At 34.6% G+C, this 16677-nt stretch overlaps 1 protein-coding gene across 3 annotated transcripts; it reads right to left on the bottom strand.

Annotated features, from left to right (window-relative positions):
* Positions 1–2347: 2347 nt before the first annotated feature.
* LOC101889839 (alpha-catulin) lies at positions 2348–14729 on the bottom strand. Of its 3 annotated transcripts, XM_059126228.1 has the most exons (9): positions 14591–14720; positions 10506–10669; positions 10260–10440; positions 8626–10196; positions 6938–7255; positions 6672–6878; positions 3606–3624; positions 3154–3217; positions 2348–3081 (listed from the first exon to the last, which is right to left on the bottom strand). In XM_059126228.1, the coding sequence occupies exons 2-8, from the start codon at positions 10530–10532 to the stop codon at positions 3201–3203; spliced, it is 2340 nt and encodes a 779-aa protein (XP_058982211.1). In that variant the 5' UTR covers positions 10533–10669; positions 14591–14720; the 3' UTR covers positions 2348–3081; positions 3154–3200. The 3 variants fall into 3 exon arrangements, with proteins under 3 accessions (XP_058982211.1, XP_058982210.1, XP_058982209.1); XM_059126227.1 differs by lacking the exon at positions 3606–3624 and having other exon boundaries at positions 14711–14729; XM_059126226.1 differs by lacking the exon at positions 3606–3624.
* Positions 14730–16677: the final 1948 nt, after the last annotated feature.

Genomic DNA, 16677 nt, shown 5'->3' with positions numbered 1-16677 from the left:
TTTCATTAAATTTTGATTAAAAATTTCAATTTCAAAATCGTTTTGAAAGCTCGCCGTGTCGCTATGTCGATGCGACTACCTGCATTCTTTTACCATGAGTTACACCAAACATGAAATGAAAGATGTCAGTTTTGACATACATACGATACGATACGAACGACCCAGTAACAGAATTCGGATGACATAGGAAGAAGGTCCATTTTTCCATTTAGAAATACGACCGAATACATTATCGGCAGAGAAAAATGGTAAATATGTAGCAAAGTGAATGTTAGCCGGCTCATTTTATTGTACCGTAATAATAATAATCGAACTAAGATGACATAGGAAGAAGGTCCATTTTTTCATTTAGAAATACGACCGAATACATTATCGGCGGAGAAAAATGGTAAATATGTAGCAAAGTGAATGTTAGCCGGCTTATTTTATTGTACCGTAATAATAATAATAATAATCGAACTAAGATTTAATAGCATGAAGAACATAATCGAATTCAGATGACATTGGAAGAACTAATACTTGTTCCATTTAGAAATGCTTCCCAATACACTACCGCCGGAGAAAAATGAAAAGTATATAGCAAGGTAAAAGTTAGCCGCCTTATTTTATTATACCGTGATGATAATAATAATAATCGAAATAAAAATGGGAATACATAAAGCGCTTATCTGGCTGGCTTATGTCATGTCACGTAAGCGCTTTAAGTATCTCCACCTTAATACTTGTTCCATTTCGAAATATGACCGAATACACTATCGGCGGAGAAAAATGGAAAATATGTAGCAAGGTGAATGTTAGCCGGCTTATTTCATTGTGCCGTGATAATAATAATCGAATTGAGATTTTATAGCTTGAAGAATATCATCCATGGTAAAAGAATACAGGTAGATAGATGCATCAACGCTTGGGAACATTGATATGTCAAAATTTTTTAATGTTTTTTTTTTTTAAAGGTTTTTTTATGTTTTCCTATACAACGACAATCTAGGGTTGTTTGATGTGCATTTTTCAACCATTTTAACGAGTTTAAATATTTTTTCATTTAATGTTTTCAATTTCAAAATTGATTTGACAGTTCATTGTCCCAGCAGCTGTGTCGACGCGACTACCTATATTCTTCTACCATGACATCATCGGATTCTTTTAGCAGGTTTACAAGGCTGTATATTTATGTTACCCAAAAATTGTGAAAACTTCCCCGCTCATGAACCAAATGCTAGATACAACTTCATGTGAACGTAATATTTGATATTAAAAGCAATCTCAAATAAAAGAATATTTCATCAGAATAAAAGAACGTTTACGTATACGTCAACTTAAATCGACTCCCAAATTAAAATCCACTGGATTTGTTATGTACATATGTACGGCGTTTGGGACGGTTACTATGAGTATGACATTACAGGCCCCTTAAAATCTGTTTTTGTTCATAATGTAAACCTAATATTACAAATGAAAGACCAAAAAGAAAAAAAGAGATACTTAGCATTTGCATCTTACTTTACTTTTGTAAATGATTTTTAATTAAATATATATATTTTTGTTTTTTGTTGTTGTTGTTTTATAAATTTAAAGATTGGTTTTTTTTTTCAAAGAAAAACTACTAAAGCAGTTTTGTTATATAATTAAGTATGTACGTTTCTTTTACAGAGATTGTTAATATGCAAATAGAAAGAGAGAGAGAGGATAAAATTAGCTCGTTTTTCTAAGAAGACATGCAAAATACTACTTTGGGGGGATTTCATTTTAATAGTTGTTTGTTTTTTTGTCTTGTTACAATACTTTTGGTTTCTCATGGGATTTCAATTAAGTTGGAGTAATAATTAATTTAAGATTAAGAGATAATAATACCGTTTTGTGGGTTAGGTTTTTTTTGTTAAATAATGACAAAAGCGGATGAAATTAATAGGCGGGGATTATTAGTAGTTTTGTGGCTTTAACTTATAGCTATGCACCTTTTTTTGGGGGGGTATTTTTTTGTTGCTTTTTGAATGAGTACTGTTTTTGTTTTTTTGGAATATAACTGTCTATATCTCTCTTGTTTTTTATTACATACGTACTTTGTTTTTTTTTTTAATTTTTAATGATTATGATTAGCATTAGCAAATACATTTTACATGTAGTATAACTATTGGTAATTTGTTTATAACTTAAATAAATGTATATACTCTATTAATATAATGTTTTTTTTTATTTGTTGTACTCAGGACTACAATTATAAACAACCATTGAGGTAATATTTGTTAAGCTCTACGTTCCACAAATTTTATTTTTTTTTTAATATAAATAATAATAATCATTATAGTAATAATATAGATTGTTTTAGTTTTAAGAAATGTATGTCCGGTTTTGTATGAATGTATATTATATATATGTATATATGTGGTGTATAGGATAGTTAGATTGATATATATATACTTGATTGAGTAAGAGAAAAAAATGTGTTACTGGGTGGATGTTTTGTTTTCGAATACTGTTTATACTTCTTCTTCTTCTTTCTTTCCTTTTTTGGTTTAGTTTCGTAAATACTTAGTACTTTTAGTTATGTTTTACACACATGAGAAAATGTTTACTAATAATAATAATAATAATAATAATAATAATAATAATAATAATAAAAAATGCTGATCAAAATTCCAAAACGAACAAGAAAAACAAAACCATTTCCAAAACATGATCATGATGATGATGAACAACAATAACATTCAAATTTTTTTCATATATATATAGTTAGTATATTTCTTTGACAAAGAAGATAAACATACACATTGAACACCAAAATCTCCTTGCTTTTTTGTTGCTGTTGTTGTTGTGAAGGGGGAAAAGTCTAAAAAATAATCCGCAAATACACTCGGAATAGATGGAATAGATGTATAAAAATTGGAATAATGACCATATAAACATTGAAATACTGTTGATGGTTTTGCTTTTGATGGCATTTAACAGTGAATAATAATCAAAAAAGTAAAAAGGAGACTCGTGTTCTCCTTGTATCTCCTTTGGCTCTGCGGGCCATACCGTAATGTCACCCAGTTATGTCACTGCTATTGCTTGTACCCTTTGAATCCATGGCACCGGCAGCTTAAAGCAAAAAAACAAATGAATAATTTAAAATGATTTTCTAGATAAATTTAAGCTTATGTTATGGCATACCTAAGTCATCACCATGCATAGAGGAGGTAAGACCTCCAGTAATACTATTAAAGTCCAGATTGTACTAGAAAAGAAAAGATATTTTTTTTATATAAAATCTATTGGCAATTGATTTTAAATTGTTAAAACTAATGCTTAATCTTCAGGCTATGTTTTAATAATATGATATAAACGGCGGTCACTAGTTTTATGGCACCTTTACTTTAAGGATATTTTCAATACGAGTGAAAAATTTACAAAAGAAAACTAAACTCCAATGTCGATCTATATATCCCTAGCATGTTTACACAATTCCATGTTCGCTATTTATGATTTCTTTTATAACTTAATTTTTAGCTTAGCGTAATAAAGGCTCTATCAGACGAAATGTTTTTAAGAACAAATTTTTCCATATGTAGAAGTGTGATACATTTATATCAGCTGTGAAATAGATGAGTAAAGTTCATACGTACTTTTTTGATCACAGCGAGTCTTCGGGAAAATATAATTTAATGAAGAGTGTTGTTTTTTTTTTTTTTTTTTGTGTAAAAAATATAAAATTCGATTAGGTATTTTATAAAACACAATATAATCACAATTCAATCAAAGAAAATAAAACAACATATGCAAGTGTGTGATGGCAAAAATTATGGGTCATATAAAATATGGCAATTTTGACTTGCGCAGTAAAAATAACCACGGTAAAATTAAGAAGGTAAAGTCGTTTCAAATAACCATACCCATCTCTGCATTTTCTGTAATTTAACTTATCAAATTTCACCACATAAAAACTGGTTCCCATCTCTGAATTATGTGTATACAATGGATTTATAAATACAAATTTTGCCAATGAAATGTTGTCAAATTAATAATTTTTGAAAAAAATTGTAAACATATGATTGCTTGACTTTACCTCCTTGTTTCTACCATGAAAGTAACATTACATATGTAAAACTCATTCCGTCTGATAATGCTTAAAGTATGTTGTAAGTGTGGATTAAATGGCTGGCAATTTCACAAAAACTGCAACAATGACTGGAAGCATTGAAGATTATATAAATAATCTGACACAATTCTATCTCTTATTCCTTTATAATTGACTTTTATTTCTGTTTTTGAACCTCGGAGTTTTCATAGAAAAACCATGGTCGAAGAAAGAAACAGGTAGGAGCATCAGCACATTTCAACAAAGATATATCAAATAATTAAAAAATGAAAAATAAATAGGTTTTGAACTAGTTTCTTATACGTTGTCCTCGAGAGGCCGTTATGATATGTGTTTTTATATATTATAATTAAATAAAATTATTTTTCATTCAAACATTTGAATGTTTCAAAATTAGCAAATAATCACTTCCTTGGCGTTTGGCATGGTAGAAGAATATAGGTAGACGCATCAACACAGCTGCTTGGGCAATGAACTGTCAAACCAATTTTGGAATTAAAATTGTTGAATGAAAAATTACTTAAATTTGTAAAAATTTTAGAAAAACGCGTATTATAATAACCTCCGAATGACGTTGTATAAGAAAACATATACAAATCTACTTATATTTGAAAAGACATTTAAAATTTTTTGACATATCAAAGTTCCCAAGCGTTGATGCATTTACCTGTATTCTTCTACCATGGTGTTTGGCAAAAAATATCACACCGATTTGTATGTCCCTAGCTTAAAGGATGTTCACACGTGAAATTAAATTTAATTTTTCATTATTCAAGTTTTTTTTGTGGTACAATTAAAACAACTTGCCAAATTGAAGATGCCGTGTGACCACGCTATTAGCTATGGACATATAAATCATGTAATGTATCTTATTTGTAAGTGGTAACGTTTCTCCCTTCGTTTAGGAATATCATGGTAGAAAAATATAGGTACACGCATCGACACAGCTGCTGGGACAATGATCTGTCAAACCAATTTTGGAATTGAAAATGTTAAATGAAAATTTATTTAATTTTTTAAAAAATGTTGAAAACGCGATTTATAATAACCTCCGAATGACGTCGTATAAGAAAACATATAAAAATCTACTTATATCTGAAAAAAAAAAATCATTTAATGTTTTTTGACATATCAATGCTCCCAAGCGTTGATGCATCTACCTGTATTCTTCTGCCATGAGGAATATGTATATTACCAGCTGATTGCAATTTTTTTTCTGAGTGTGCCCGAATTCTGCCAGTTTTGTGTATGTATCAATTATTTTGAAAAAAAAAAAAACAGAATATATTCAAAATAAATGATTGGAAGACGCGTAAATTGCGAGGCGCGCTTTAAAGTTATTCTCCAGTTTTGTCATGAAATTGAAAGATAGAACTGCTTAGATCATATTTTTGAAAGAAAATTTAGACATTACATTCGTTTTTCCCGTTGTTTAACTGATTTTAAAAATGAGGAGAAATATTGAATAAATGAAAACAACTTGTGGCATGCTAATTTGACAGGAAGCGGGCATAGCTGTATTTCTATAGTTTTACGAAACTGTTCTACCTCCTTATTGTACCATGGGTGAAAGTGCTTTTTATGATTTGTTTACATTCACATTTGATTTTTCAGATGACATTTCTATTACTTTCTACCAACAACAAATGATTGTTGTTGTTTCAAATTGTTGTACAACAACATTTGCTGTAACCTTATTCTATGGTACTTTAATTTTTTATAAAAAGAAGAATTTCCTTTTCCTGAAAATATCGATTTACATTTCCCTACATAATGTCATCTTCACAAGATGGCTGTTTTTGTGTTTGTTTGTTGTTTTTATGGTTTGTTTGACTTTGTTTACATTCACATTAAATTTTTCACTCCACATGTTCTTTCTACCAACAAATTTTATGTTGTTGTTTTTAATTGTTGTACAACTTGCTTTTACCTCATATTCATTTTAGAAGAATATAGATAGACGCATCGACATAGCTGCTGGGACAATGAACTGTCAAACCAATTTTGGAATTAAATATATTGATAGAAAAATTATTTAAATTTTTAAAAATTGTTGAAAAACGCGAATTATAATAACATCCGAACGACGTCGTATAAGAAAATATATAAAAATCTGCTTATATTTGAAAAAACAAAAACATTGTTTTTGTTTTGACATATCGACGCTTCCAAGCGTTGATGCATCTACCTGTATTCTTCTGTCATGCTCATATTCTTTAACTATGAAGTTTTTTTTATTAGAAACAAGAATTGCCTCTCTGGACATTATCGACTTATGTATCCCTAGTTTATACCATGTTCACAAGTTTGCTGATAAGTAAACATTTTTTGCTAACTAATTTCCATATAGTTGTTGTTATTTAAATTGCTGTACAACAACACTATTTGTTACCCTATATGCTAATAAATAGACGTTTTTTTATATTGAAAACACGAATTGCCTCCCTGGACATTATCGATTGATACATCCCTGCCTTATATCATGTTCGCAAGAAGTTCACTTGAAATTATTTTTCTTTTTAATTTTTCATAAATCTCCCATTTTATGACATCAAAATACCATGAATTACAATTAATCGTTTCATGTACTCACCTTTGTAGCACATTCTAGGCACTTTGTCACAACACTATTGATAACACACATGAGGTTTTTCGTTTCCCTGATAACATGATCCACCTTAACATATGTAGCCGATGGACCCACCGTATGATCTTTGACAGTAAACTGTAATGTTTGTACAAATGTGGGTACCCGGTCTAGGACATTGAGTAGATCTTTTTTGTGTGGACTTGCGGGGACCTGAAAAAGCCACAATACACCTTAAAATGATAATTCAATGGCTGAAAAGAGTCTCTCACCTGATAGGAAAATTGTCTTAATATCTTATAGAGACGATTGGCTTCTTCAGCAAAATATTCAGCTTGTGTGAAGAGATCTTGTGTGGTTTTCAGCGAACCATTACCTTTGGTAAATTGATACATTAGAAATGCCATGGCCGAAAGATTTTTTGCTCTTTTAATTATGTCATTGTCGCAGAGATCTTCATTCCATCGAGGTTGCAAATCGCGTTTGACTGCATCGGCCTCGAGATCTAGCTCCTTACTGGGTTCCGGTAAGTCCTTAGGAAAATTAACACTTTTCGCCGGTTTGGCAACATCCGATACCGATGCAGTGCTCTACATGTTTTCGGGAGGAAAAAAGTAATATTTTAAATAAATTCTGTTGAAATAGTTTGTCAGGGAAGTTTTTTGACAGGAGCTTCTATAAGGCATTTGTTTAGGGTGATCACGAAAAGATGTATGTTCTGTTCCAAAACCTGCAAGAATCCACTGGTTTTGTATTTTTTCGATATCATAAAGGAAAAATCGGTTATCGTATTGAAAACTTTTACATTCTTGCAAAAACTTTTACATTTTTGAAGTCAAGAACAAAGGAGTTTTAGGTTGACTTAGATCGATTTCAGCCCTAGGCTCCTTTTTCTTTTCCGAAGAAGCTAGTCGATGACTTAAGCCAGTCAAATGTGTGTTTTAGTTCGCAATTTGTTTCGATATCATAAAGAAAAATCGGTTATCGTAGTAAACACTTTTACATTAGGGCTGTTCCAGAACATGCAAGAATCTATTAGTTTTGTAATATTTTTCGATAACACAAATGGAAAATCGGTTATCGTCTTTTACATTCTTCCAGTTCTGGAAGACACCAAATGTTAAACTACGATAATCGATTTTTCCTCCTTTATGATATCGAAACAAATTGTGAACTAGTAAAGGTGAGAATACATAAAACTCACATTAGACTAGCTCGTTTTTCTTTTCCGAAGAAGCCAGCCTAAGTCATCGGCTGGAAAAAGAAAAAGGAGCCTAGGGCTGAAATCGATCTAAGTTAACCTAAAACTCCTTTGTTCCTCTACGAAGAAGTCAGCCGATGACTTAAGCCAGTCAAAAAAAGCCTTTTATGTATTCTCGCCCTATGTTCTTGTAAGTTCTGGAAAATTCTGGTCTCTTCCACCACAGTTCTGTTCCAGAACTCCAAGAATGTGAAACTTTTTACTACGATAACCGAGTTTTCCTTTATGATGTCGAAAAAAAAGTTGGAAAACTAGTCGATTTTGCAGGTTGTGGAACAGTTGGCAAAATTGGCCATGAAAAAATCGAAATTAACATTAATCGATTTTGGGTTGGAAAGTAAAAAATCGATTATTAGCTGATCACTGATCAAATATCGAAAAGTCGACTCTTGCACTCGACTACGAATCACTTTTCCGTACCCGAAGGAAGATAACAAAAACAAAAATAGAAAAAGTCAAACTGGGAGTGAGTGCTTCCCGATCTTCACGCGGTCATGGTCACCTACAAGACGAGAGAGAAGGTTCATTTTGTGATGGTATTTAAAGACCGACACAGAAACAAATCTCAGAGATCGCCGACATAACTTTTCGACTTAAAAAAAGGAACCGATTCGCCGGCCTTGAATTCAGCTCCTGTCAAAATTAGTTTCCCGCCAACTTTTTTTAACTCTTTCTTTTCCACTCCACTCCCAAACTTACACTCCCAAATGTCAGGTACTTTAAATCTTGTTCACTTATTACGGCCATCGATTCCAAGATCTTCTTTGCTACAATATTCACTTCGGACACCAGCCACGTCCACATTTCCACAAAAGCATCAAAATTCTCACTGGCCACATTGCTGAGCGGAAATTTCGTTAGTATTTTGGCAGCTAATATTACTTGAGGTCCATAGATTCGTAGATTTATGGACACATGGCTGGCCTGCTCTTTGAGAGCATCCTGCACGGCAATGTGCCTCAGCAGTTTACACACATCCAAAATGTGATCACAATGTTCGTGAAACTCGTTGACTTTCTGGGTGAATTGCGGCAAGTTTTGTTGTGAAATTATGGCATTCAGAGAGTTCACCAGTTCCGTGGACATTTTCAGTGCATGAAACATGTCACGCGACTGCTCTGCTGCCGAGGCGACCAATTGTTCGGAGAGTGTTTTGACGGCCGACAACACCGTGTCTATGTACTCATCCTGATACGGATCTTTGGCATAGGGCTGGTCACCCTGCTTGACAACAATGCGTAGGTATTTGTTCAGCTCACGGGTACAGTGGTCGCAATAGATCAGAATACTCTCGCGCATCTCATGACTGGTATAGGGTGAGTCGGTGAAATCGTGTATGTTCTCCAGGATTCTGTCGAATGAGATCAGTAGTTTTTCAATGAGATCCTCACAAACGCAGGATTGATTGATTGTCGTCTTGTATTTGGGACTACCCGACGCCGACGAGGAGTACTCATCCAAGCCGTAGCATTCGTTTAGCAGGCGCTCTCCTTCGGGCAGTCCCGTGGCATCGTATAGCTTCGTTTTGGTTTTATTGTCATGTGGTGCTACCCATCGTCGCTCCAGGGCCTTCTTGCGATACGAAGAGTTGTGATTGAATTTCGAATTCAGATAGGGATCTCCGCCACCGTGTTTGTTCGTTTTGTAGCGGCAACACTGCATCAGATAGGTAAAGTGTTGTATGGTGGCATGTATGGTGCCACGATCGTCGTTGTTGTAGTAGGAATACTGCTGCTGTTTCGTCGAATGCCATTCGGATTCGATTATGGTATCCTTGATGATGAAATGTATGTGATCCATGCCGCGGCGAATTTGACAGAACACGGTATTGCGATTTTCGCGTGCAATCACACAATTGTAATGGACCATACACACCTTGGAGGAGGTTATCAGAACCTTGACCGAGTGCTCCAGCACTTGGCGAGCCGACAATATTTCCGAACGTCGCCGCTCTTCTTTGGCACAATTGGCATTACTACCGGTTAAATAGGTCATTTCCACCATTTCGGTGCCGAAAGCAGAGAAGGCCTGCACAAATTTGGTAAAGTTCATGACACATTCCAAATTCTGGGGACATTTGCTATCCTTGTATTTGAAGCTGAACAATTGTTTCACCACAATAATGTCGACCAGCAAGAGGACCCGTGTTATGGAGGTCAGCAGGGAACGTGAGGCCAAAACAATGGCCGTATGATCCACATAGGGTTTGGGCACACCAGCACTGTCGTGTATCAAATCCCCCGATATACAAAGTTGTTCAATGGATTTCCCTGCGAAAAAAAAATTGAATTAAATAATTCCTTGTTCCTCGTTGCAAGCATTTTCCCACTTACCCGTATCCCGAGCATCCTTACAGCACTCAAACATATCACCTTTGATGTCCTGAAAACCCTCAGCAATGATTTCTCCAATGGTAACCAAACGATCAACAGACATATTCACCGCCTGACCAACCCGCTTGTAAGCCATTAACTTTTGTTCACCACTCATTTCCAAGTGTCTGGGCGCTGCGAGCTGTTTGTAAAATTAAAAAAATAGGGTTTTTTAATTATACGTTCTTTAAAAGAGGTGGTACATACCGGCTCCAAATTATTTGCCGAAATCATGTTGTTCTCTTTATTTTCGTATCCGTTTTTGAGTTTTTTTTTGCAAAATTCTTTAGAGCACACTATCCATGCTTGTTATAGACAGAGCGTTAGGCTACGCTTGGCATGTGAACAACCCTTGTGCTGTGAGGAAATCGCTGAAATTGTTAAAAAAAAAAATAAATAATGGAGGAGTTCTTAACATATGAAAACTGAGTTCTGATGACACATTGCCATCTCATGGGTTAATTCTGATGCCTAATCAATGTAGATATAGTCACATTAGTTGTATAATACGCTGTTGTTATAACTTGAAAAACTTTCGTTGGGCGCCATTCCAGTTAACATCCTAATTTCCCAACTGAAATTCGCTGCTGTTATATCTTGAAACTTTCGTTGGGCGCCATTCCTAATTTCCCAACAGAAATGACATTTTTTTAACTCTACAGGGTGAGATGAAAAAACTACAACCAACTTCAGACTGCTGTCATTTCTAAGCCTCTCGTCCTGACAGCTATTAAAATTATTCCAGCGTTTACAAGCGCACAAAAGCATTTTGGTGAGAATTTTCCAGAAAAAAAGGTATTCGTGGTGGAATTCAAGCGTGATGGTGTGATTTCTTTATATTTGGCTGGAAAACCACAAGTGGGTATCGTCCGAGCACTCCAGCATTTAAATGTAAATAAATAAATAAATCTGGTGATACTGGAAGGAAGTGGACGGAAGAAAACAGCAACATCAGCAGAAATGGTTCGAGGAAGGTAAAGAAGCGACTTGATCGAAACCCGCGTCGCAGTGGCCGAAAAATGGCTTGTGGAACATTTTGCAATATTCCATTCGCCAAATATTAAAAAATGAGCTCGGGGTAAAGCTATTGAAATTCCAAAAAGTGCAAGAACTTACACCGCAAAAGAAAGAAAATGGACTCAAAAGGGCTAACTCTTGGCCGAAAGTGATGAACTGCCGAATTCGGTTTTCTCCGATGAGAAAACATTCGTTGTCCAGCCAAAGAGGTCAGCTGAAAATGCGCACCTTCGGTTGGCCACCAGAACTCAAGTGCCGGTCATGGTGATGGTGTGGGTTGCAATAACAGCCGATGGTGGCTCTCCGCTCGTATTATTCGATATTAGAATAAATGCCGAATATTATCGCAAAAATATTCTGGAGGGTGTATTAAGGCCTTGGGCACGCAAACACATTTTGGCCGCTGACCTTGGACATTGCAACAGGAAGCACTCAGCACGCGCCACCCAAGAATGGTTACAAACTGAGCTTCCTCGCTTCATTTCCAGCGCAAAATGGCCACCAAAATCTGCGGATACCAATCCTTTGGACTATCGAATCCAGAGTATTTTAGAAAGCAAGGTTGGCACTAAAAAATACTAAAGTGTCGATCACCTCAAGCAAGCGCTTCGCCGGGAATGGGCCAAAATACCACAGAGCAATGTTCGGGCAGCTTGTGACGGTTTCATTGGCCATTTGAAGACCATATTTCGTACCAAACGTTACCAATTGGAACAAATCTAAATTTATTCTAAAATTTGATGCTATTTCCGACATTTTTTGCTTTCATTCAATAAAATTTAAAAATAAAATATAAAAATTATGGCGTTAGACTTTGTTGCAGTTTTTTTATCTTGGGCGCCATGTAGCCAAACCAACCAAAATCCAAAGCAACTTTTTTTAGTGAAAAAAATGAACTTTCGGGCAGCGTATGTGGCTCCTTGCACATCTCTTGTGGTCGCATCGTATGAGAGATTAAACCTCCCAGAAAATTGGTGCCTTAAAAAAGCTTGGCAAAAAATGATTTGACTTTTTCACTATTTGGTCGGAATTGGTCTCATAGAACAGCAGCTTGACGGCGTCACTGAATTTTAAAAGAACTTTAAGAGACTCCTCCCAGTTTTCTGGAGAAAGTTTGTTGGAAGATCGGTGAGTCCAAATAGACTCCATTGATATTAAGTATGAATACATCGTGTAGATTTAGCGATGTCCGTCCGTCTGTCTGTTGTAATCACGCTATCTTTCGAACGAATTGAGATAGAAAGCTAAAATTTTGCACACATGTTTACTTTGCCAGTAGTCAGGTTAAGTTCGTAAATGGGCCATGTAGGTCCACGTTTTCATATAGCCCCCATATAACGGTACCTCCCCTTATTCGGTATTTTAATGATTTTAGCGACATTATTCACCGGAATTGTTTCAAACTTGGCCTTTGAAGTTCGTAATGGATACTACAGCCTATGACAGAAAATTGTCTGTGCAGGTCCACGTCTTCATATAGCCCCTATTTAACGGTACCTCCCAATATTCGGTATTTTGATGATTTTAGCGTCATTATTCACCGGAGTAGTTTCAAATTACGTATTAAGAGTTCGTAATGGGAACTTCGGTCTGTGACAGAAAATTGTGTATGCAGGTCCAGGTCTTCGTATAGGCCACCATATATCAGCACCTCTCTATATTCCGTATTTTGACGATTTTATGTACAATACCCACCGAAATTGTTTGAGATGTGGTATTTGAAGTTCGTAATGGATGCTACAGCCTGTGACAGAAAATTGCTCCAATTTAACGGCACCTCCTTATATACGATACATTATTCACCGTTTATTTCAAATTTGGAATTTGAATATGGTAATGGCTTATGATAAACAAAGCCTATGTAGGTTTACGCCGTAGAGACCCCAATATAACGGCTATATTCGGTATTTTTAAGATTTTAACAGAATTTTTAAGGGATTTTATTTTCTGAATATTTCTAAATTCGTTCCAAATGGTGGAGGGTACTCAAAGTTCGGCCCGGCCGAAATTACTGCTTTTTAACTTGTTTTTTTTTTTTTTTTTGTTGCTACATTCACATAGACCAGTTGTTTTTTATAAAACAGGCCTTTAAGTGCTGTATTTTGTTTTGCTTTGCTGTTGTTTTTTTTTTTTTTTTTGTTTTTGTTCTAGTCAAACATAAGAGGTCAACTAATAAAAACACAAATAATAAATATTTCATAGCAAACACACAGAACACTTTGACAAACAACATTGAACTATACACAAGGTTAGTTGTTGTTGTTGTTATTGCATGTACACACTTGCCATGTTTTTATTCTTGGCACTTATTAATAAATATGTAAATCATCATGGGCCACTAGTCACTCAAGTAATAACAAAGTAATTTTCTTTTAAAAAATATATAAAAGGGAAAAGCAGAAGAAGAAAGAAAAAGTAGCATGAACACAGCTAGTCTTAAGGATTGCAGGCAGACCCACTCAAAAACAAGAGCAAATCTTGTTGAAATTTGCAACAACAAAAAAAAAGGCCAGCAACAAAAATTCGAACACATTGTAGCATTGGCAAAATGTAATATCACATTAAAAATGCCATCATTTGCACTTGAATTGATGGATTTATTATGATTGTAATATAGACAAGGCAAAGGTGTCACCAGCACCACCACCACCACACACTGTGACACAGCTCTTTGGCACACTTCACCTCTACCTTTACTTTCGTTTTTCTTTCTTTTTTTTCCTTCTGTTGTTGGTTTTCGTTGACCCTCCGCGCCCTATTATCCATAAACAACAACCCCTCGATTTGACTGCATGCAGCTGATGTTCAATTTCACAGTGGGGTTTTTGCTCTAACTGTTGTTTAGCAGCAGTCGCAGTCGCAGTCGCAGCAGCAGCAGAGAAGACAAGTACCAACACACACTCTGAGAGCCTACCACAAAACACACACACACAGTTTGTCAATTTCAATTTAATTGCTGGCTGGCAGATAAGGCACCAGTAAGTCTTTGCAACACACAACACAACACAGTTAAAAGGAGAAGAAGAAGACACACACAAAAAGAAAAGAAGAAAAAAAAACACACAATAGAAAAGTGTCTACAAGTGTATGCAGCTTGCCTGCCACCTATACTTGTTAGGTTGACTGCTGTGCTTGACAAACGTACGTTTTTTCCATTGGGAAAAATCGTTTAGTTTTTATTGCTTCGCAAAACTGTGAAAATTCATAGCAAATTTTTCTTCTTTTCTAAAGATTTTTTTGTTCACATATTTCTATTTTATTTAAAATTCTACTACCTTGGCTCCTATTAAAGGCCAGTAATTACGCTTTTCTATTTCACAAACAGCACTGCACACAGCACAAGACAACAAACCAGCGAGCGAGTTTTGCAAAATAAAGAAATTATTTGTTCTCACTTTTCTTTTCGTCGTTTCAGGGGAAAGCGTATAAACAATTTGAAGGAATTTTCACAACTTATGTAGTAGAATAGATGTTACCCAGGTAAGTGTTTATAGATTTGCTGCATATGCGCAGTGCAAAACGGAAATCGTTGTTATCGATAGCATGGCACTAAGTTAACCGTTAGAGATTGAGACTGTTATATATGGTTTGAATTTGAAATTGTTTTTATATATTTTTATATTTTATATATTTTTAAAAGAATATATTTATTCTATGACCTTGAGATTGAAATAAAGCTGGTATGAACATAGCATAACTTTGACACTCTGTGTTGTAGAAAAAATCGATTAATGAAGTGTAAGCCCAAAGGTATGCTAAAAAATGTGTTAGTTGAAAATACTTGGAGGCAGTGGTATAAGAATACAGGTAATCGCATCGACACTGCTGAAGGGACAATGAACAGTCAAACCAATTTTGAAATTGAAAACGTTGAATGTAAATTTATTGAAATTTTTAAAAATTGTGGAAAAATGCTTGTCATAAGTTGTGTTCCAGAACCTGCAAATTAGTACTAATTAGCACTAATTCTGCTACAACTCGTTCCCGTACTCCAAAAACTAGCAAAACTTGCACATTTCTGCTTGTTTTAGCTACATGAATTTGGCCGAGCAGAAATGTGCATATTGTAAATTTGACATTTAATTGGCAGGGCTAACAAGGTTGAAAATGTATTGATACATTTCAATAAAGAAAATGACCAACTTGAAAACTAAAGGAAAAACTAATATTTGTCGTGCAAAAAACAAAAAGAGAAAACATGGGGCAACTGATGTATTCACTTTTGGATGATTCCAGCAGTGAAGAGGACTGGCTGAATGAGGAATCAGATTATTAATTATTATTATAAATTATTAATTTTAACTTATCGTCTTCAATTCTCATTTTTAAATGTTGGCGCTCTTTTCAGTAAGGTTTCACCAGTCCGATTTAGGCTGTTTACTTTTGAAATTTTGAATTTTGACATTTTATCGCATTTCTGCTAATTTTCCGTTCCCTTATTTTTTGAGCAAACCTAAATGAGAATGACATTTCGAACTGTTCTCTCTTCTGCTAGTTTTACTACTAAAAAAGTATTGGAACACAACTATAATTGGCGTCGTATAAGAAAACATATAAAAATCTTACATATGTCTGTGACTTTTATTATCCATGTGTATGTCAAAGTTGTCTTCTTACGTATGACTTATAATTTTTGTCAAACTTGATATTTATGTATCCATTGTATACACAGAAATCAGAGATGGGAACCTGTTTCTTATTCAGTGAAATTTGACAAGGTAAATTACAAAAAGTGCAGAAATAGATTTTTCCATTTGAATGGCTTTATCTTCTTTATTTCACCATGCAATAAACAAACAATTGGTCTGTTCCAGAGCCTGCAAGAATCTACTATTTTTGCAACTTTTTTCCATATCATAAATGGAAAATCGGATATCGTGGTAAACAATTTTACATCCTTGCTGTTCTGAAACAGACCAAATTCTTTTGATTAAATTATATTTTTCCAATGAAACTAGGGCTCACTGTGATCGAAAAAGTATGTATGTACATTATTCTTGTATTTCACAAATGAAATGTTGTTAATGTTTCACACGGTATGTACAACTTCTACAGGGTCAAATAAAAAAACCGCAACAAAGTCAAAAGCCATAATTTATATACATATTTTTTTTTAATTTTATTAAATGAAAGCAAAAATGTCGGAAATAGTATAAAATTTTAGAATAAGTTTAGATTTATTCGAATTGCACACCTTTGGCACGAATTATGGCCTTCAAACGGCCAATGAAACCGTCACACGCTGCCCAAATGTTGCTCTGCGGTATTTTGGCTCATTCCTAGCGAAGCGTTTGCTTGAGGTGATCAACACTTTGGTATTTTTTTTTTGTGCCAACCTTGCTTTCCAAAATACTCCAGACAC

This window comes from Musca domestica, unplaced genomic scaffold (genome assembly GCF_030504385.1).
Source record: "Musca domestica strain aabys unplaced genomic scaffold, Musca_domestica.polishedcontigs.V.1.1 37, whole genome shotgun sequence".
NCBI lineage: Eukaryota > Metazoa > Arthropoda > Insecta > Diptera > Muscidae > Musca > Musca domestica.
The sequence above is the reverse complement of the archived record's forward strand: the minus strand, read 5'-3'. Positions and strand labels throughout refer to the sequence as shown.

Excerpts from the sequence above, each read along its gene's own strand:
- LOC101889839 (XM_059126227.1), bottom strand. The coding sequence starts at position 10,532 with ATGATTTCGGCAAATAATTTGGAGCCG. Across the intron at positions 6,879-6,937 it reads TAAGACAATTTTCCTATCAG|GTCCCCGCAAGTCCACACAA; the intron begins GTGAGAGACTCT and ends TGGCTTTTTCAG. Across the intron at positions 3,218-6,671 it reads GCCTAGAATGTGCTACAAAG|TACAATCTGGACTTTAATAG; the intron begins GTGAGTACATGA and ends TTTCTTTTCTAG.